Below are 22,753 nucleotides of genomic sequence, written 5' to 3' on the forward strand. Positions count from 1 at the left end.
GAAAAACATGTTTTTTTATATATTTGGGGATATTTACTATAGCAAAAAGTAAAAAATAATGTGTTTTTTTCAAAATTTTGCTCTTTTTTTGTTTATAGCGCAAAAAATAAAAACCGCGGAGGTGATCAAATACCACCAAAAGAAAGTTCTATTTGTGGGAAAAAAGGACACTGATTTTGTTTGGGAGCCACGTCGCATGACCGCGCAATTGTCAGTTAAAACAACGCAGGAAAACCTTTCCGGGCTTTTTTTAATGACATAAAATTTTTTTTATTGCATTTAAGTGTAAATTTGAGATCTGAGGTCTTTTTGACCCCAGATCTCATATTTAAGAGGTCTTGTCATGCTTTATGCTTTTTTTTTCTATTACAGGGGATGTTTACATTCCTTGTAATAGGAATAAAAGTGAAATAAAAAAAAAAAATAAGAAAAAGAAAATGTATTAAACGCGCCTCGTCCCGACGAGCTCGCGCGCAGAAGCGAATGCATACGTGAGTAGCATCCGCATATGACAACGGTATTCAAATCACACATGTGAGGTATCGCCACGATCGGTAGAGTGAGAGCAATAATTATAGCCCTGGATTTCCTCTGTAACTCAAAACATGCAACCTGTAGATTTTTTTTAAATGTCTTCTATGGAGATTTTTAAGGATAAAAGTTTGTCACCATTCCACGAGCGGGCGCAATTTTGAAGCGTGACATGTTGGGTATCAATTTACTCGGTGTAACATTGTCTTTCACAATATAAAAAAAAATTGCGCTAACTTTACTGTTTTCTTATTTTTTTATTAAAAAACGTGCGGGGGTGGGGGGCGGATGGTGGCTCCCAGCGCTTCCCTGAGAACTCGGAGACACTGGGGAACTGTTGACATCACTTCTGGGTGCTCCAAATGCCTGCCCCACCCAGCTGGGGATTTCTCTGAGTTCTCCAGAAAGCGCCCCCGGATCTCTGGCCACGTATACACCAGCGACTTTATGCTCCGGAAGCATGGCGGATGAGCACCAGACTCCTTAATGCTAGATATTGTTTTTAACACTGATTGTCAATACATCTTTATTTTTTAAAAAAATTTTTACATTAAAACTGCGATCATACTACACTTAAATGGCCCTTCTAGCTCTCATGTGAGCCAGCAACCATTGAAAGTGTTCTTTTTTTACCTTTTAAAGACTTGCATATCACAGACCAATGGGCTATGTATTGGTGGTCAAATCGCTGCCTGATTAGGACTTTTTAGCAGAAACAACCCCAGCTGGAGTGCGCCAATAAATGTTTTTTGTGCCTCTAAGTGTAGCATTATTGTTACATTTAAAGTTGTTGTAAAGGTTTGTGTTTTTTCATAAGGGGAAATTTGCTTTTTATATACAAGTGCTTTGAATTACAAGCACGTTTGCGGAACAAATTATGCTTGCAATTCTAGGTTTTACTGTACTTCTACTATACCATATCACATTGTATATGCCTCTATTCTAGCATTAACATTGTATATACTTAAATTACACCATATTGCATTGCATACAGTATATCCACATTACACCATATCACATGTTATGTACCCCTGTTAGCCCTTGTACACACAGTCGGACATTCTGACAACCAAATCCGTTGGATTTTGTCTGACGGATTTTGTCCGAAACTGTTGCATACACACGGTCGGACAAAGTTGTCGGAAAATCCGATTGTACATAATGTGATGATGTTATTTTGTTACGGGACTACGTTCAGGCTAGTAGCCAATAGCTTTGGTCTAGGAATTTGATCTGAGCATGCGTGGCACTTTGTCCGCCGGAGTAGGCTACACATGATCGGAGTATGTCCGATAGGAGCATTTTGTCGGAAAATTTTACGGACAAATTGGAAAACTTGGTCCATCGGATACTCCGACGGAAACAGTCCGATGGAGACCACACACAGTCGGATTATCTGACAAAACGGTCCGATAGGACACATTCCGTCGGAATCTCCGACCGTGTGTACAAGGGCTTACACTATATCGCCCCTTGTATAGTTTTCTGTGTTAATCTGATTCTCTTTTCTTTTCTTTTTTTTTTTTTCAGTCAAGTATCTATAGCAGTATGGGTCTGTGAAGATGGAGGTCCATTTCCACGTTCCTATGTACTGTCTTGCTTAGGATGATCCACGTCTTGCCAGAGGATGTCAGATGTCGTTTGCGGTCAGGAATTGCTATAACATCGGTCAATCAGTGTGTGGAAGAACTTCTGCTGAACAGTGCTGATGCTCAGGCCACGTGTATTGCAGTACGGGTTGACCTTGAGATCTTTAGGGTACAGGTGGTGGACAATGGCTGCGGTTTGGGCCCAGAGGACATTGAAAGAGTGGGGATGAGATACTTCACCAGTAAGTGCCATTCCCTGAAGGACTTAGAAGATTTAAAATTTTATGGGTTTCGTGGGGAGGCGATCGCCAGCATGGCCGATGTGTGCAGCATTGTAGAGATCTCCTCCAAGCAGAAACCTACCGGCCAAACATTCAACAAACTTTTCCAGAACGGGAAGCCACTTCCGGTGCAGCAGGCTGAGGTGACGCGCCCCAGCACTGGTACCACTGTGTCACTGTATAACCTCTTCTATAATCTGCCCGTGCGGAGGGGGTGTGTGGATCCTGTCTTGGAACTGGAGAGGATTCGTCGGAAGGTGGAAGCAGCTTCTCTCATGAAACCAACCATCTCCTTTTCTTTGAAGAATGACGCTCTTCATTCTATGGTTCTGCAGCTGCCAAAAACTCGGGATGTGTGTTCACGCTTCTGCCAGATCTATGGCCTGATGAAATCCCAGCACCTTCGAGAGATCCACCATACACAGGACAGGTTGAAGATTGCTGGCTTTATCAGTTCCGAAGGACACTACAACAAAACAATACAGTTCTTGTATGTCAATAGTCGACTGGTGTTGAAAACACACTTACACAAACTCATTGACTCTCTTTTGAGGAAAGAAAGTGTGATATGCCGGCCAAAAGCCAGCCAAACAGTCCGCACAAGCTGCAGCCCTGGCTCCCACCGGACGAGCTCTGAGTTGCATGGCATTTTTGTGCTCAATATCCAGTGCCCGTATGATGAGTATGATATCTGCTTTGAGCCTAATAAAACATTGATTGAATTCCAGGACTGGGGCTCTGTGCTTCTGTGTGTAGAGCAGGGGGTAAAGAACTTCCTGAAGAAAGAGAACCTGTATTTAGAACCTTCTAAAGAAGATATCAGTGAATTTAATCAGAAGCATCAGGTCAGTTTATCAGGCCATGAATCGTCACCTGAAGACAATTCAGAGCCATCAAATTCCAGAGGCATTAGCGAGTCAATATTGGTCTACCCTGACCCAACCAGCCTCCGATCAAAGTCAGTGTGTCGGAAAAATGTGATTTCAGCACATATGGTGGAGAGTTCTGCAATTGAGGATACAACTGATACCAAGGTTGCCAGCGGAGAAGCTATTTCACTGTCATCATCTACCTCACAGATGGACAACAAGGAGAAACTGGACTGTCCGAATTTTAGTTCTGATTTTACACCCTGCAGGTCAGGAAAGCTGAACCTTGAGTCAGATGGAGATGAAGAAGTCAAGCAATTATCTGGGCAGCAAAACAGACTCTGTCATCATGGTGTCACAGCTGGCTGCTCTAGATTGGAATCCTGTAGAAATGACCAGGAGTTTGTCACTTCCAGAAGCTCGCTGGAACATCATCCAGCACAAAGCATGCTTTTAAATATAAGTCTAAATGCAGAATTGGAGGGATCAGATCAGAGAATCTATAAGCCTCCATCCTGGGGTATGCACACTTCTGATGGAGAACCAGGCTGTTTATCTGCTGTCACCCACACACCCCATTTTCTGCATTCAGCACACAGAAACAGTGCAGATCATCCTACCAGTATAACAATTTCTAAAACAACCACCGTACCTGCAGAGCTCTCAGTGAAAAAAAACCCATTGAAGTTGCATCTGCCAGTGGGCCTAGGATCTCTGGATAAATTCAAAAGATCTTATGGAAAGAAGGGGGCTGCAGCCCCTGTTGGCCTAGTCCATGATGGAGCAGAATCAGCCAGGGTAGAAGCCTTGTGTCCTTCAAATGAACGCATACAGCCAGCTGTGCAACAGACTGTGTTCCACGCTGAGAGTGAGAAGAGGGCTGTGATTGCCAGTCCCTTGACTCTATCCAGCTATGCAAATTTAAGGGAAAAGGAGCCAGGAACCATCAAATTTCACAGCTCCCTATCAACTAAGCTGTGTCGACTAAAAAAGGACATGGACCTGGCCTGTCGCCCTCTGGAGATACGATCTGGAGAGTTACAGCCAAAAAATGACACTGACCACTCAATGTCTGAACTTCCCCAAACCGCAGCACCCTCCAGCAACATTCAGATATGTGCAAATGTGAATATGGACACAGGAGGCTTGGCTTGTGAGCCAGAAAAAGATGAACTGGAGCCACGAACATCACAGACAGGAATCCACCAAGAAGAGAAGGAAGCACAGAATTCCTCCCCAGAGTGGCTGCAACATTATGAGCAAAGTCTGGGGAGGAATGTCTTTATCAACCCCTGCACTGGACTCAGTACTTACAGTGCCCCACAGGTGGATCAAACTGTGGCCTGTACCAAAGATTTATCCACTTTGTCTGTCCAGGTGGTCTGTAATAATGGTACGTACCATCCATTTGTGAAAGCTGGCCTCACTCTTACCTAGTTTACAGTGTCATATCCATTAGGTTGAATTTTTAAAGGATATCTAGACCCAAGAACAAAAAATGTAATATATTGCAGTCTACCAGTCCTTAGATGTGGTAGCTGCATTCGTTTTCAGTTTTTTTTTTTTTGTACACTTTTTAAAATACAGAAAGTACCTGTTGAGCCTTCCAGAAATTCACTGTCTTTGTAATTTCCTGTGAGATGAACTGAATATCAAACATATAATAGTATCAGGCTTCCCAGCTTTCCTTGGAAAACTTCACAACACCCCTCTCAATGTAATGAGATTGGGAGGTGTTCTGTTGTCCTCTCCTACACCTCCTGTGCCTCCATAAATACAGTACAGTTAGTGAGTATTGTCACTCTATAACAGAAAGGGATCAATTCACTAAGAGTTAAATAATGGCAAATAAAATGCGGTAAAATACTGCATGCGGTAAATCAGTCGTGAAAGTTCAATTCACTAAGAACTCACCATTCAATACTGAATGCGGTATTTGATTTAGCAGTAATTACTGCATTATTTAATGCAGTACCGCATTGAGCTGGTTGCTAATAAGCAGACCAGGATTTGTCTTTTAAAAAAAAGGAAAAATAGGGACTTTGGGATTTTAAAGGCACCAGGTAAATTCAAGAGTATAGAGAGTAGTAGTTTTTTGTTTTTTATATAAATTTATTCAAAATATGAAAAAACATACATAATAGGATAGTTAAAAGTTTTGACACAGAAACTATCCACGCATATAAGGATCTACCTCAGCATTACATCACAGATCAGATAATATCATTCAAAATATATATACAGGAGATCTTATCACCCAAAGACATATAGATTAGCGTATGTAATCGCTATGGTGATGAGCTGATGTAGCATCCACAGAACTTGCCCTTTGTCTTCGACAAATAGCTGTTTGCCTAGCAGCGGGTCGGGAAGCCAGCCCCCACGTCCTTAACAACCAATGACTCATCAGCTGTGAGCGGGCTTACCCCCTCACAGCTGATTGTAAAAAAAATAAAAAAGCAGACAATTAAAAATTTTGAACAAAATAGGGAATGTACAATGTACCCCATAATCATTCACTTGGGAGGGCCTGGAATCTGGGGACCCACTTGTTAAAGGGGGCTTCTAAATTCAGATAAGCCCCCTGACCACAGACCCCCACAACCCCCAACCAAGGGTCTTTTTTTGTGAATTGGACTTAGTTTAACGCATGCAATCATTTATGAAAATGAGTAATGTGATACTTTCATCGCATGCGGTAAAATTTGTGAAATGACCCCAAAGTGTGTTACTGTCAGGATTACCCGGTGTAAATAAAGGGAAGGTAGGGGGAACCCGGAAAAATAAATAAATGCAGCCACCATATCTGAGGACTGGTCAGCTGCAATACATGAAATGTGTTCTTGAATTTGGATACACTTTAAGCCATAGATGTCATATGCTGGTCAGATGTGCTCCTTCTTTGTTAGTGAATTGGTTTTAAGATTTGCAGAAATTCCCCATAAAATACCTATGCTCTGACAACAGAGGAATCAGGCTGACCTGTATAACAGCAGTAGATTTTTTTTGTTTCATCTAGGATTCCAGTACCAATGTCATCCGTTTAGGACTGAGCTGCTAGAGCCATTCTTACCCAGAGCCAGTTCAGAGAGAGGCCCACTCAGCCAGAGAGGTAGAGACTAACAGAGGACTGTCCTCCCCCTCCACCCTCACTCCTCCCTAATACAGAGGACTGTCCTCCCTCCCCCTCCACCCTCACTCCTCCCTGATACAGAGGACTGTCCTCCCTCCCCCTCCACCCTCACTCCTCCCTGATACAGAGGACTGTCCTCCCTCCCCCTCCTCCCTCACTCCTCCCTGATACAGAGGACTGTCCTCCCTCCCCCTCCACCCTCACTCCTCCCTGATACAGAGGACTGTCCTCCCTCCCCCTCCACCCTCACTCCTCCCTAATACAGAGGACTGTCCTCCCTCCCCCTCCACCCTCACTCCTCCCTGATAAAGAGGACTGTCCTCCTCCCTCACTCCTCCCTGATACAGAGGACTGTCCTCCCTCCCCCTCCTCCCTCACTCCTCCCTGATACAGAGGACTGTCCTCCCTCCCCCTCCACCCTCACTCCTCCCTGATACAGAGGACTGTCCTCCCTCCCCCTCCACCCTCACTCCTCCCTAATACAGAGGACTGTCCTCCCTCCCCCTCCACCCTCACTCCTCCCTGATAAAGAGGACTGTCCTCCTCCCTCACTCCTCCCTGATACAGAGGACTGTCCTCCCTCCCCCTCCACCCTCACTCCTCCCTGATACAGAGGACTGTCCTCCCCCTCCTCCCTCACTCCTCCCTGATACAGAGGACTGTCCTCCCCCCTCCTCCCTCACTCCTCCCTGATACAGAGGACTGTCTTCCCTCCCCCTCAACCCTCACTCCTCCCTGATACAGAGGACTGTCCTCCCTCCCCCTCCATCCTCACTCCTCCCTGATACAGAGGACTGTCCTCCTTCCCCCTCCTCCCTCACTCCTCCCTGATACAGAGGACTGTCCTCCCTCCCCCTCCTCCCTCACTCCTCCCTGATACAGAGGACTGTCCTCCCTCCCCCTCCTCCCTCACTCCTCCCTGATACAGAGGACTGTCCTCCCTCCTCCTCCTCCTTCACTCCTCCCTGATACAGAGGACTGTCCTCCCTCCACCCTCACTCCTCCCTGATACAGAGGACCGTCCTCCCCCCTCCTCCCTCACTCCTCCCTGATACAGAGGACTGTCCTCCCTCCCCCTCCTCCCTCACTCCTCCCTGATACAGAGGACTGTCCTCCCTCCCCTCCTCCCTCACTTCTCCCTGATACAGAGGACTGTCCTCCCTCCTCCTCCTTCACTCCTCCCTGATACAGAGGACTGTCCTCCCTCCGCCTCCTCCCTGATACAGAGGACTGTCCTCCCCCTCCTCCCTCACTCCTCCCTGATACAGAGGACTGTCCTCCCTCACTCCTCCCTGATACAGAGGACTCTCCTCCCTCCCCCTCCTTCACTCCTCCCTGATACAAAGGACTGTCCTCCCTCCCCCTTCTTCACTCCTTCCTGATACAGAGGACTGTCCTCCCTCCCCCTCCACCCCCACTCCTCCCTGATACAGAGGACTGTCCTCCCTCCCCCTCCTCCCTCACTCCTCCCTGATACAGAGGACTCTCCTCCCTCCCCCTCCTTCACTCCTCCCTGATACAGAGGACTGTCCTCCCCCCTCCTCCTTCACTCCTCCCTGATACAGAGGACTGTCCCCCCCCTCCTCCCTCACTCCTCCCTGATACAGAGGACTGTCCTCTCTCCCCCTCCTCCCTCACTCCTCCCTGATACAGAGGACTGTCCTCCCTCCCCCTCTTTCACTCCTTCCTGATACAGAGGAGTGCCCTCCCTCCCCCTCCTTCACTCCTCCATGATACAGAGGAGTGTCATCCCTCCACCTCCTCCCTCACTCCTCCCTTATACAGAGGACTGTCCTCCCCCCTCCTCCCTCACTCCTCCCAGATACAGAGGACTGCCCCTCCTCCCTTACTCCTCCCTGATACAGAGGACTGTCCTCCCTCCCCCTCCTCCCTCACTCCTCCCTGATACAGAGGACTGTCCTCCCTCCCCCTCCTCCCTCACTCCTCCCTGATACAGAGGACTGTCCTCCCTCCCCCTCCTCCCTCACTCCTCCCAGATACAGAGGACTGTCCCCCCTCCCCCTCCTCCCTCACTCCTCCCAGATACAGAGGAATGTCCTCCCTCCCCCTCCTTCACTCCTTCCTGATACAGAGGACTGTCCTCCCTCCCCCTCCTCCTTCACTCCTCCCTGATACAGAAAACTGTCCTCCCCCTCCTCATTCACTCCTCACTGATACAGAGGACTGTCCCCCCTCCCCCTCCTCCCTCACTCCTCCTAGATACAGAGGACTGTCCCCCCCTCCCCCTCCTCCCTCACTCCTCCCAGATACAGAGGACTGTCCCCCCTCCCCCTCCTCCCTCACTCCTCCCAGATACAGAGGACTGTCCTCCTCCCCCTCCTTCACTCCTCCCTTATACAGAGGAGTGTCCTCCCTCCACCTCCTCCCTCACTCCTCCCTAATACGGAGGACTGCCCTCTCCCCTCCTCCCCCACTCCTCCCTGATACAGAGGACTGTCCTCCCTCCTCCTCCTTCACTCCTCCCTGATACAGAGGACTGTCCTCCCTCCCCCTCCTCCCTCACTCCTCCCTGATACAGAGGACTGTCCTCCCTCCCCCTCCTCCCTCACTCCTCCCTGATACAGAGGACTGTCCTCCTCCCCCTCCTTCACTCCTCCCTTATACAGAGGAGTGTCCTCCCTCCACCTCCTCCCTCACTCCTCCCTAATACGGAGGACTGCCCTCTCCCCTCCACCCTCACTCCTCCCTGATACAGAGGACTGTCCTCCTTCCCCCTCCTCCCTCACTCCTCCCTGATACAGAGGACTGTCCTCCCTCCCCCTCCTCCCTCACTCCTCCCTGATACAGAGGACTGTCCTCCCTCCCCCTCCTCCCTCACTCCTCCCTGATACAGAGGACTGTCCTCCCTCCTCCTCCTCCTTCACTCCTCCCTGATACAGAGGACTGTCCTCCCTCCCCCTCCACCCTCACTCCTCCCTGATACAGAGGACCGTCCTCCCCCCTCCTCCCTCACTCCTCCCTGATACAGAGGACTGTCCTCCCTCCCCCTCCACCCTCACTCCTCCCTAATACAGAGGACTGTCCTCCCTCCCCTCCTCCCTCACTTCTCCCTGATACAGAGGACTGTCCTCCCTCCTCCTCCTTCACTCCTCCCTGATACAGAGGACTGTCCTCCCTCCCCCTCCTCCCTCACTCCTCCCTGATACAGAGGACTGTCCTCCCTCCCCCTCCTCCCTCACTCCTCCCTGATACAGAGGACTGTCCTCCCTCCCCCTCCTCCCTCACTCCTCCCTGATACAGAGGACTGTCCTCCCTCCCCCTCCTCCCTCACTCCTCCCTAATACGGAGGACTGCCCTCTCCCCTCCTCCCCCACTCCTCCCTGATACAGAGGACTGTCCTTTCCAATACCCTCAATGTAATGGAGAATATCTTTTTTATAGGTGACGGCTCATTAGAGATGATGTACTCAAAGTGGCAGAATCCAGTGTTTGCCCGACATCTTGAAGTAAGTGATCCATGTGGCCCCTGATATTTTATACTGGCAGGTCAGAAAATTCACACCTTACCACCACACACACAATCCCTTTATATACTGTATATATACAATGGGAGTTTGTAAGATATCACCCAGTACTCACAGAGACTGGCCTGCATCAAGTTCTGACCTTAACCCTACTGAACACCATTGGGTTTCATTGGACTTTTGCACGTGACCTCACAAATTTCCACAAACACACTCCAAAATCTTGTAGAAAGCCTTCCCAGTAGAGTGGGGTGGGGGATGATAACAGGTAAGGGAAGGCAGCTAAACCGCTCCAGTTGAGCACAATTGTTTTCTCCAACCTTTAAGTGCGAGTCCAGTCAGCAATATGAATGAAGAGCCACTAACACAGGAGAAGGTTGACCGCACTAACAGGTGTGAAGAAAATAAGCCGCTTAATTGAAGATAAAAATCCATCAAACGATATGTAATGACATCCAAAAACACATCAACAACGGATTGGCAGAGATTAACTCGTTTCACGATTCCAAATTTGCTTAGTCATAATCGCTTGCTTACGACTAATCTCGGCCAATCTACGGTTGATGTGTTTTTGGATGTCATTCTGTATCATTTGATGGATTTTTATTATTTTAACCCTCTCCTGTGTTGGGGGGGGGGGGGGGGTCAAGGCACTAGTGGGTGCCTACTTCATATTAATTGCCACCATGGTTTTTTCATGGAAATTCCAACAAGCACATATAGGCGTGATGGTCAGATGTCTGCATACATTTGACTTCATAGTGTATAATGATTACCTGTATACATCACACTCATTCTACAGAGATCACCATTGGTCCTGGCCCACAGCACTTTGCATATGGCTTTGTTTCTTTATAAAAGTTTGTTTTAAGTTGCATTGCACATTTTTGTTGTGGCAGCTGGCAGTGGACATCGGTAAGGACCGTTCAGACTCTGTGGCTGTGAAGATACACAATATATTGTACCCATATCGATTTACCAAGGAGATGATTCACAGCATGGAGGTACGTTGACCATACGTTATAATGGAGGAGGCAAAGCTTGCTGTGGACAGTTGTAGCACTCCTGAAGCTCTTATTATGGAAATCTATCTCTCTGGATATTAGACTGTCAAGATTTCAAACAAACTTCTTTCACGTTGTCATTATGGGGGATTATTTGTAGAATCTTTAGGAAAATAATGAATTTAATAAATTTTGGAATAAGGCTGTAACATAACAAAATGTGGAAAAAGTTGAGCGCCTGAATACTTTCCGGACATTGTGCTTTAGTGTTTCATCAGGGCTTACAGCCTCCCATTAGCACTTTTGTGGGTGCAGGTGCATATTCCTGAAGTCACACTGTCTGCGTTCAGGGACTCGCCCCCACATGGATGTAAAATTGGGGTAAGTAGCTGTGTCCCAGTTGACATGAATGGGATGCCTGCTCATGGATACATGAAACACCAAGCAAAACACGGCCCTCATATGGGTGAATGCATAACCAATTGACCTCCGTAAAATTTTCCCCCCTTCGTGACTAGGCCTTTTTTTTTCGATACGGCACTGCGTGACTTTAACTGACAATTCGGTCGTGCGATACTTTACCCAAATCAAATTTATATAATTTCCCTTCATACAAATAAAGCTTTCTTTTGGTGGTATTTGATCACCTCCTGTTTTATTTTTTGCACTGAAAACAAAAAAAGCAACAATTTTGAAAAAAGATATTTATATATTTTTTGACTTTCTGCTATAAAACATATCCAATAATAAAATAAAAAAAATCGAATTTCTTCATAAATTTAGGCCAATATAAAATCTGCTACATATTTTTGTTAAAAAAACAATCCCAATAAGCATATATTGATTGGTGTACACGAACGTTATGGTGTCTACAAACTATGGGATATATTTATGTATTTTTTTTTTTTTTTTTATACTAGTAATGCCGACGATCGGTGACTTGTAGCAGGGCGGTGATATTGTGGTAGACTATTGCAGTGTACACACGTAGCGGACTATCCGGCAGACTTAGTCCGGCGGACTTCCCGCCGGACTTTACGAACGGGCTACTTGCCCACACACGGCACTTTTTCAGTGGACTAATACGGCGTACTAAGTCCGCCGGACTATCCGCCGTACTTTTGAAATGAACGGACTCGCCCACACACGCGGAGGAAAGTCCGCTCATTTTGAGCGCGTCTCCAGGTAGGCGGGGCCCGCGAAGGAGACGTCGCTGGCCCCGTCACCTGGTATGGATTTAAAGGGGAACTCCAACGCCGGAAAATGGGGGTCCCCCCCCAGGTCCACATTAGACCCTTGTCCGAGCACGCGACCCCCCCCCCACACCAAAGCACCTTGTCCCCATGTTGATGAGGACAAGGGCCTCTTCCCGACAACCCTGGCCGTTGGTTGTCGGGGTCTGCGGGCGGGGGGCTTATCGGCATCCGGGAGCCCCCTTTAAAAAGGGGGCCCCCGGATACCGGCCCCCCACCCTATGTGAATGAGTATGGGGTACAATGTACCCCTACCCATTCACCTGTGGAAAAAAGTAAAAATAAAACACAACACACAAGGGTTAAAATAGTTTATTGCACAGCTCCAGGGGTCTTCCGTCTTCGGGGGTCTTCTCGCCGGACTCCTCCGCTATCTTCTGCTAGCTCTTTTTCTAGCGGAGGAGCCCGGCTTTCTTCTTCACCGCCGCTCTCTTCTTCCGACTTCGGGGGTCTTGTCCCCCTCTTCGGTTCTTCTTGCCGGGCCACCGCGCCTTCTTCTAGCTCTCTTACAGACGGTGGCCCGGTCTTTTATCGCCCCTGTCGCCGCCTTCTGTTCTTCTCTTCTTCTCTTCTTCTCTTCAGATGTTGCCTCGTCGCTCTCTCTGCTCACAATGACTGGGACAAGGCGCGCGGCGACTTATATAGGGACATCACCGGATGATGTCCCCGCCTATTATGATGTCACAGTCCCAGCATCCTCTGGGACTGTGACACCATAATGGGCGGGGACATCATCCGGTGATGTCCCTATATAAGTCACTGCGCGTCGCGTCCGTGCCATTGTGAGCGGAGGATGCGACGAGGCAACATCTGAAGAGAAGAAGAGAAGAACAGAAGACAGTGAAAGTGGCGACAGAAGACCGGACCACCGCCTGTAAAAGAGCTAGAAGAAGGAGCGGTGGCCCGGCAAGAAGAACCGAAGAGGGGGACAAGACCCCCGAAGTCGGAAGAAGAGGGCGGCGACGAGGAAGAGTCCGGCAAGAAGACCCCCGAAGACGGAAGACCCCCGGAGCTGTGCAATAAACTATTTTAACCCTTGTGTGTTGTGTTTTTTTTACTTTTTTTTTTACAGGTGAATGGGTAGGGGTACATTGTACCCCATACTCTTTCACATAGGGTGGGGGGCCGGTATCCGGGGGGCCCCCTTATTAAAGGGGGCTCCCAGATTCCGATAAGCTCCCCGCCCGCAGACCCCGACAACCAATGGCCAGGGTTGTTGGGAAGAGGCCCTTGTCCTCATCAACATGGGGACAAGGTGCTTTGGGGTGGGGGGGCCGCGCCATGTTGAGGGCATGCGGCCTGGTATGGCTCAGGAGGGGGGGGGCCACTCGCTCGTCCCCCCCTTTCCTGGCCGGCCGGGTAGCGTGCTCGGACAAGGGTCTGATGTGGACCTGGGGGGGACCCCCACGCCGATTTCTTCGGCGTTGGGGTTCCCCTTTAAGTCCATACCAGGTGACGGGGCCAGCGACACCTCCTTCGCTGGCCCCGTCTACCTAGAGACGCGCTCAAAATGAGCGGACTTTTCTCCGCGCGGGAAAAGTCCGCTCATTTCAAAAGTACGGCGGACTGGCATACCAACGGCCGGATTGTCCGCCGAAATATATATATATATATATATATATATATATATATATATATATATATATATATATATATATATATATATTAATAAATAAATATATGCAATCCTGTGCACAGTTGTCGCCTTGCAGCAGTATGTAGTAGTAAGTAAGTAGAAGTGCTATAGGGCAGTCAGCAAGTGTTTAAAGGGGAGGTCCAGCCTAAAAAAAAAAAAAAAAAATGCATAAAAAGGCTGCAAAAAAAAAGAAAAATTCACTTACCAGAAATGGCTGTTGCTAGGCAGATCATCCTAATCTGCCTCTTCCTTTTCCACGATGATCTTCTGTCTTCTCCTCCTCACGTTGTCTTCTGGGGAATGGGGCGCAGTGTGCTGTGGGAACTGTATGTCAACACAGCGCGCCCCATTCACAAGGTGCTGCTCGACTCACACATGAGCAGTAGGAAACGGGCAGTGAAGCCGCAAGGCTCCACTGCCTGTTTCCCTTACTTTGAATGGCGGCGCCGGGACCCGAGAGCAGAGGGACGGGTCGGCCTAGGGCGGCCGACATCGCGGGACCCTAGAAAGGTGCTTATTAAAAGTCAGCAGCTACAGTGTTTGTAGCTGCTGCCTTTTTTTTTTCCGCTCGACCCACCCCTTTAAAGCAGGACTTTACCCATAACAACTTGATAATAAGTAATGATATTTAGCAAGGAACATACAGTACATTTCACATTACCAAAATGAGTGAGTGCTGTAAATTGCCTCCAGTATTGTTCCTCTTTCCTCAGGTTTTTGGCTACGATTTTGCTGAAGCCCAGAACCTCTAAACAGCAGTAAATCATATAACAGAACTAAAGCCATCAATTTAATAGTTTGAAAAACAACAGTTACATTACTAGAATGCCATAATTGGTACCGGTCACATCAAACAGAAGCAGTTTCTTGGCTGTAAAGGATAGGAGAAATTAATTCTGCTTTAAGACTGTCAGCAGATTGACCTCTACAAACTAGGTAGTGCCTAGAAATGCCTAAAAATAGGGGCCAAACTGAGCATGTGCAGAGCAGGGTGAGACAGTGTAATACTGGATTTTAAATTCTTATTTTTTATGTTTTACATTTTTTTTGTTATACCTGCAAAAGTGACCAGTGTAAAATGATCTAGCAGAACTTAATTTTCTGACTAAAAAAAACGGGTCTGTATGGTCATCTTTTTACATCCACCCACCTATAGGCATACACTGTGGTCCAGTTTAGATCCGTCTGGAAAACTGACAGAGCGATCAAGACTGAACGCCCCTGCAAAAGGGCCCCTAGGAAAATATATACAAGAGCTGACAAATCAAACTGTAGATCCAATCATTTGGGCAGGTGAAGTTACAGTGCCTTGAAATTTTCCACATTTTGTTATGTTACAACCAAAAACGTAAATGTATTTTATTGGGATTTTATGTGATAGACCAACACACAGTAACACATAATTGTGAAGTGGAAGGAAAATGATAAATGGTTTTCAAAATATTTTACAAATAAATATCTGAAAAGTGTGGCGTGCATTTGTATTCAGCCCCCTTTACTCTGATACCCCTGACTAAAATCTAGTGGAACCAATTGCTTTCAGAAGTCGCCTAATTAGTAGAGTCCACCTGTGTAATTTAATCTCAGTATAAATACAGCTGTTCATGAAGCCCTCAGAGGTTTGTTAGGGAACCTTACTGAACAGACAGCATCATGAAGGCCAAGGAACACACCAGACAGGTCAGGGATAAAGTTGTGGAGAAGTTTAAAGCAGGGTTAGGTTATAAAAAAATATCCCAAGCTTTGAAGGACTTACAGAGCACTGTTCCAATACATCATCCGAAAATGGAAAGAGTATGGCACAACTGCAAACCTACCAAGACATGGCCGTCCACCTAAACTGACAGGTCGGGCAAGGAGAGCATTAATCACAGAAGCAGCCAAGAGGCCCATGGTAACTCTGGAGGAGCTGCAGAGATCCACAGCTCAGGTGGGAGAATCTGTCCACAGGACAACTATTAGTCGTTCACTCCACAAATCTGCCCTTTTATGGAAGGTTGGCAAGAAGAAAACTATTGTTGAAAGAAAACCAAAAGAAGTTCCGTTTGCAGTTTGCAAGAAGCCATGTGGGGGACACAGCAAACATGTGGAAGAAGGTGCTCCAGTCAGATGAGACCAAAAATTGAACTTTTTAGCCTAAAAGCAAAACGCTACGTGTGGTGGAAGACTAACACAGCCCATCACCCTGAACACACCATCCCCACCGTGAAACATGGTGGTGGCAGCATAACGTTGTGGGGATGCTTTTCTTCAGTGGGGACAGGGAAGCTGGTCAAAGTTGATGGGAAGATGGATGGAGCCAAATACAGGGCAATCTTAGAATAAAACCTGTTAGAGTCCGAAAAGACTTGAGACTGGGGCGGAGGTTCACCTTCCAGCAGGACAACGACCCTAAACATACAGCCAGAGCTACAATGGAATGGTTTAGATCAAAGCATATTTATGTGTTAGAATGGCCCAGTCACAGTCCAGACCTAAATCCAATTGAGAATCTGTGGCAAGACTTGAAAATTGCTGTTCACAGACGCTCTCCATCCAATCTGACCGAGCTTGAGCTATTTTGCAAAGGAGAATGAGCAAAAATGGCACTCTTTAGATGTGCAAAGCTGGTTGAGACATCCCCAAAAAGACTTGCAACTTTAATTGCAGTGAAAGGTGGTTCTACAAAGTATTGACTCAGGGGGGCGCTATACAAATGTACCCCACACCTTTCACATATTTATTTGTAAAAAAAATTAAAAACTATGTATCATTTTCCTTCCACTTCACAATTATGTGCCACTTATTTTGGTCTATCACAAAAATTCCCAATAAATACATTTAGTTTTTTTTTTTTGTTGTAACATGAAAAAATGTGGAAGATTTCAAGGGGTAGGAATTCTTTCAAGGCACTGTATGTGTTGATCTTGGCTCTGCCTCCTGTGCCTCTTTACTGGACTCTTAATGAGCAACCTTATTTACCAATAGGCTTAAGAGGTGGGAAGGGCTAACAACATGTCTTACAAGACTTGACCCAGTGTTCGCAGACTTGAGACAGGTTTGGTTTGACTGGACAGTAGAGCTGCACAATTGTTAAAAAATCGTGCTCTTGATTCAACCCCCCTCAGATCTCTATTGTAGAGTTTCCCAATTCTTTCATGTAACAAGTGTAGAGAGTTCTCTGCTCGCTCAGCTGTCAAAAGAAAGAGAATTGGGCAGTCTGCCAAGTTTTTAACACCATTGTCTGTGCTAGTAGATAACTAGAAACATTGTAACTCTTCATTCTTAGATCAAAGGGATAAGCTTCTGTGTGTAAATGCAGGGAGTTTAAAATGGTTGTAAACCCTTACAACACACTTTGACCTACAGGTAAGCCTAGATTAAGCCTTACCTGTAGGTCCAAGAAATATCTCCTAAACCTGCACGGTTTAGGAGATATTTGCCGAAAGACAGGCACCGCTGTCTACGGCGCATGCACCGTAAACAGAGGCGCACTAAGCGCGGCACAGTCAACGGCGAATATGCCGCGCGTGGCGGCTCCCGTGTGCATGCGCGGGAGGGACGTCATCGTGACTTCGCTAAATGACAGCGGCGGAGCAGCGAGACCCATCGAGAAGATGGATGCGCCGGACTACAGGGGACATCGGTGACTTAGCTGGCTCCTGTGTCATGTAAGTGACACATAATGGACTACTATGCGATGCATAGTAGTCCATTATGCTTTACCTTTGCAGGGAATGAAAGAGGAAGTAAACTCATCAGGGTTTACTTCCTCTTTAAAGTGGAGTTGCCATGACACTTTTTAAAAATTTCGTTATTTTTTTTTTTTTTTTTTTTTACGAGCATAATGCATTATTAGCATTAAAAAGGATTGTGTATTCTGGATGCTGAGAATATATATTTTTTTAATACTCACAACTTAGTAATTCTTCTTCTGGCGTTGCCATGATCATTGTGGGCATGTAAAGCCCAATCCACGTCTCTTCCAGGAATAGCGATGTAGAGGTGCATACTGGGTAACCAGCATGCCCCTCTCGATCTCGCGCATTCGCAATTCTCCGGCTGCCAGAGCGCTGATTGTTTCTAAAGTTGCCATAACAACGGGCAGCGACGAAGGAAGGTCCCGCCCCATTGTTATGGCAACATAAATAACCATATCTTTGATCAGCCCTAAATTGCGTCCTTTCCTGTCGGGGAAATAACGTGATTTTTGCACACAGTACTGCCCACAGACTCCTGGGAAATGATGACTCACATTTCTCAGGAGCACAGACGAGGGAGGAAGTGACGAGGAGCACCGCGGACCATGAAGTGGAAGATTAGGAGCACTACATAGCACCAAGGTGTTTCTGGTAAGTATAAAAAAAATTATTCCGCCAAATGTTTCTTTATAGGTTTATAGGTCTCTGATGATGTAAAAAAAAATTTCAGGGTGGAACTCCGCTTTAAAGTCTAAACTTTTTTTCTGACACTTGTTTCTTACAAAGTTAAAATCAGTATTTTTTACTAGAAAATTACTTGGAACCCCCAAACATTATATATATATATATATATATATATATATATATTTAGCAGAGACCCTAGAGAATAAAATGGCGATTTTTGCAATATTTTATGTCACACTGTAGTTGCACAGTGGTCTTTCAAACGCATTTTTTTGGGAAAAAATACACTTCAATGAATAAAAAAAAAAAAAGTGAAACAGTAAAGTTAGCCCATTTTTTTATTTAATGTGAAAGATAATGTTATGCCACTAGAATCGTGATCTATCTTCTAAGCAAAAAAAATTGTGATTCTCATTTTAGCCAGAATCGTGCAAACTCTACTGGACAGATATTAAATGTCTGCAATTTTAGTAACTCCAGTATCTTAAAACTAGGTGCTGATTGGTGTGAATGAAAGCTGGTGGAGAGTAACAAAACTTCATGGCCAGGCCAGGAGCTATAGAGGGAATGTTTAGGAAACATTAGAGCATGGCGTTAGTGTGAGGAGATGCTGGACTCTAGAGCACTCTGATATTATGTCACATTTATTCATATTCTTCTTTGCAGGTTCTGCAACAAGTGGACAATAAGTTCATTGCATGCTTGGTTGACACAAAGACTGAAAGGGCAGAAAAATCAGGTGAGTACATGGGGACAGGCAAGGCCAGGTGAGGGCAAGGGAGGCAGCAGGGTCAGGCGAGGTCCTGGGAGTAGATGGTGTCATCTGAGTGCCTGGGAGTGGGTATGGCTAGATGAAAAGGGAAAAGGTAGAGTTAGGTGAGGTCCTAGGAGGTAGCAGAGTTTTGTGCATTCTTGGAGGGGGCAGAATTAGGTGAGGGCCTAAGAGGAGGAGCCAGAGGAGGGTGAGGGCCTGGGAGAGGACTGGGCCAGGCAAGGTTCATGGAGGCGGCAGGGTAAGTGAGAGTTTTGAGTTCATGAGATGTCTGCAAAGCATGGATGTCACCTACAGAGGAAATTGGAGTGACAACTGACTTTTTTCTTTTTTTTTTTCACAAAGGTGTAGGTCACATAGCAAAGTTTTTTTTGCTTCATTGCACTGCAAGTGACAGCAATACAAAATCTATCTTTGGGGACTCCAGCAGTTAGATTTCAAGCCATAGTTCCTGTCCCGTCCACCCACTCACCCACTCCCACCAGAGACTTCTCAGATAGATAGAATAATTTGAATCCATTTCTGTCTTTTCTAAGTGTGAGTTTTGCAGGTGGGAACCTCTTGGTGTTGGTGGATCAGCATGCAGCTCACGAGCGGGTGCGTTTGGAGCAGCTAATTGCAGGTAAAAAAAAAAAATGTATTTATCCTCTCTCTTCCAGCTATTAAAGTGGAGCTTCGCTTGTCTGCCTCCTCGCCCCTGCAACATTTGGCACCTTATGGGGGGCAGGGGGGGAGAGGTTACCTGGATTTGACAGGTACCTGCTCCCACTGAGCCAGTAGTTCAGCCCCCCTCCTTCCCCCACAGCCTCCTGGGACACTTCATAGGTCCCAGAACACTGCAGCCCATTGACAAAGCACAGTAGGAAACCGGCTGTGAAGCCGCAAGGCCTTACTGGCGGTTTCCATTAGCCAAGATGGAGGTGCCAGCACCTAACTATTATTTCTAAATACCTTTTTTTTTTATGTACTTCTAGTCTGGTTTCCTGGGATATCTGCGTCATCTATCCCAGGAGTCTTCAGGAAGCCAGGGTTCTCTGCTGATTGACAGGTTTATATAACAATGAGGTGGGAACTTCCGCCACCATTGCTATGGCAATCTCGAATCAACAAAGTGTGACGCGCAGTGTCATTACTGTGCAGGCGCAAGATCCGGAGGTGCATGCTGGGTATCCAGCTGCATGGAATCCTGGAAATACACAGGAGAGGGCTTCAGATGCCCACAGCTTCAAAAGCCGCTGCTTGCCTGCCGGTGTTCTATTGAATAGTGCCCTCTGTCGAAAGGTGCCCGCGCATGCGTAGTACGGAAGGCCACTCCAGCCTATTTTCCACTCAGCTGGCGTAACGTTGCAATTGTGCATGCGCACATCGTAGGAGCCATTTTAAGATGGGAGATACCATTTGACGGGCAGAATTGAAAACTATGCAAACAGCGAAGGGAGACTGTAGTCAGATTGTGTCTCGCTGTTGCGGGGCAGGTTGTGGCTGTGTTACAACCCGCCCTTAGGCTGGATTCACACCTATGCATTTTTATTTTGCAGATTTGCACTACAGCCCATTTAACATGGTTTCCTATGGAACACGTTCTGTAGTGCAAATCTGCAAAATGCAAAAAGCACTAAAAATGCATAGGTGTGAATCCAGCCTTAGACAAAGGCAAATCCTACCGTTCAACACACCAAAGCCACTCTTCAACACAGACAAAAGCCGATCTTGAGCACACTGTAAACCCGCCACTGTAACAGCGAGGCACAATCTGACAGCTATGGTCTCCCTCCACTGTTTGCATAGCCTTTAATTCTGCCCGTCAAATGGTATCTCCCATCGAAAAATGCCTTCTACGATGTGCGCATGCGCTATGGTGACGTTGCGCCAGCTGATCGGGAAACCAGCTGGACTGGCCTTCTGTACTGCGAATACATGGGCACTTTTCAAAGGAGGCCACTGTTTCGATAGAACAGCGGGATCATGTAAGAAATTACTGGTTTATAAGTAAAAAGTATGAGGACAATTTTGACTGTATGCTAATTAAATGGTACTATATAGAGTACTAAGAATTAGGGAGGTGCTTTTATTTAAAAAAAATTGCTTAGGAGACTGGAGCTCAGCTTTAACATGCACCTCTAATGCTTCCTTTATTACACACAGGGGCTGATTTACTTAAACTGGAGAATGCGAAATCTGGTGCCGCTCTGCATAGAAACCAATCGGCTTCCATTTTTTTTTTTGTCAAAGCTTCATTGAACAAGCTGAAGTTAGAAGCTGCCGTGCAAAGCTGTACCAGATTTAACACTCTAGTTTTAGTAAATCAACCGCACAGTGTACGCATTTGCCAGCACACCATGGATCTTCAGGTTGAGTTCAAACTATTTTTTTTATTGAAGCATGATCACATGAGAAACAAGGGAGTGCAACATTTCAGAGCATCATCAAGCAACATCAAGCATTCCTGATGAAGGGGTCCTGCAGGGCTCTGAAACTTTACACTCTCCTGTTTGTGATGTGATCATGTTTCAATAAAAAAAAAAATAGCTTGGGACTCAGCCAAGATCCGTGGTGTGCTGGCAGACACCTACACTGCATTGTGAATGTTCCAATCTCCACCTGGTGGTTTCTGCAGCACCCATTATTTTAGAGCCTAGTTCAAGAACATGTGCAATGGGAATATGGAAGGTTACCTTTATCACACACAGACTCCTATGAGCCAAGATCAGAAGACGGTGCAAGGAAACTAAAGGTTTCCATGGTGAATCCCCCGCTAGAGCTGGACATAACAGAAGAACAGAGCCGCCTCCTCAGGTATTTCATGTTGTTCATCTCCCGCTATGGTTCTGTGTCTCCAACTCATGGAAACCTCTTTGTTCAGGATACGCGCAGGTGCCCTGCAGTGGGTTGGACTGTCCCTCTCTTTTCCTGACAACTGCTCATCCCGTGTACTGGTCAGCGAGATCCCCCAATGTTTTGTGGATAAGAAGGTCAGTGAAACACAACGGAGGAGAGCGATGATGGCCAGGAAGATGGTGGAGGTGAGAACCAGGACAATGTGGGCTTATTTGCTTAGGGTGTTGTGAAACATGACTTTTACTGATCTCACTTCTCTGTTTTCAGGAGTTTCTGCAGGAAGAGGTGCAGGTGAGTCTCAGGGACACAAAGCTGTTGTAAAGCTTTTTGTTGTAGATAGCATATAGGATTGAGTAATATGGTGTGCAGCATGTGTATTGGGCAGCAGTATGGTGTGTCTGCTGGAAGTGCAGCATGGTGTGCAGTGTCTGTACAGCGCATTCTTGTCAGGCTTAGGGGAGGGGTAGATTATCCTGTGACAAAAGACTGTTACTTCTCTAATTTCTCCCTCAGCAATCTCCAGGTGCTCCACTTGGACCTCTTCCAGGGACAGTTTTAAAGGTTCTGGCATCACAGGCCTGTCACGGTAAGGACAGTCTGCAGTGTTCGAGGTTCCATGGGGGTACAGAGGGTGTTATTAAATAAGCCAACTGTACAAAAAACCGACAACCACACCAACCTATAACTTGCCTTAGCAGCAAAGTGAACATGGAAGGGCAATTCACATCACAAAGAAAAAGATTTCTCAGTACACTTACCAGCCAGCCTGCAAAACAAGCAAATTGGCCCTAACAGTTTGTTAAAAATATATGCCTAAGCCGCTGTGACCATGCCAAGGGACCTCTGTATATACTGTGGTCCCAACGCTAAATGTCCAGAGCCGGCATGGTAGGAGCACATATAAGAACAGATAGATTAAGGGCAGGTATGCGTGGAGGGAGTCCACCACTCCTTTAAAGGCACAGGGACGCACGTGACGCCCAGCAAAAGCACAATAG

The 22,753-nt window shown here is 46.6% G+C and overlaps 1 protein-coding gene across 3 annotated transcripts in view; it reads left to right on the forward strand.

Annotated features, from left to right (window-relative positions):
- MLH3 (mutL homolog 3) overlaps positions 1-22,753 on the forward strand; it is a 31,440-nt gene that overhangs the window by 1,998 nt on the left and 6,689 nt on the right. Inside the window, exons 2-11 of one of the 3 annotated variants that reach the window (XM_077463640.1) lie at positions 2,062-4,663; positions 6,290-6,382; positions 9,806-9,870; positions 10,788-10,892; positions 18,812-18,884; positions 19,468-19,539; positions 21,608-21,713; positions 21,781-21,940; positions 22,023-22,046; positions 22,269-22,341. In XM_077463640.1, the coding sequence (XP_077319766.1) occupies positions 2,137-4,663; positions 6,290-6,382; positions 9,806-9,870; positions 10,788-10,892; positions 18,812-18,884; positions 19,468-19,539; positions 21,608-21,713; positions 21,781-21,940; positions 22,023-22,046; positions 22,269-22,341 (3,298 nt within the window). In that variant the 5' untranslated portion in view covers positions 2,062-2,136. The remainder of the gene's footprint in view (positions 1-2,061; positions 4,664-6,289; positions 6,383-9,805; positions 9,871-10,787; positions 10,893-18,811; positions 18,885-19,467; positions 19,540-21,607; positions 21,714-21,780; positions 21,941-22,022; positions 22,047-22,268; positions 22,342-22,753) is intronic. The other 2 variants (XM_077463642.1, XM_077463641.1) reach the window with 2 other exon arrangements.

This window comes from Lithobates pipiens, unplaced genomic scaffold, assembly GCF_037356315.1.
Source record: "Lithobates pipiens isolate NorthernLeopardFrog02 unplaced genomic scaffold, aLitPip1_a1.2 Scaffold_30, whole genome shotgun sequence".
Taxonomy (NCBI): domain Eukaryota; kingdom Metazoa; phylum Chordata; class Amphibia; order Anura; family Ranidae; genus Lithobates; species Lithobates pipiens.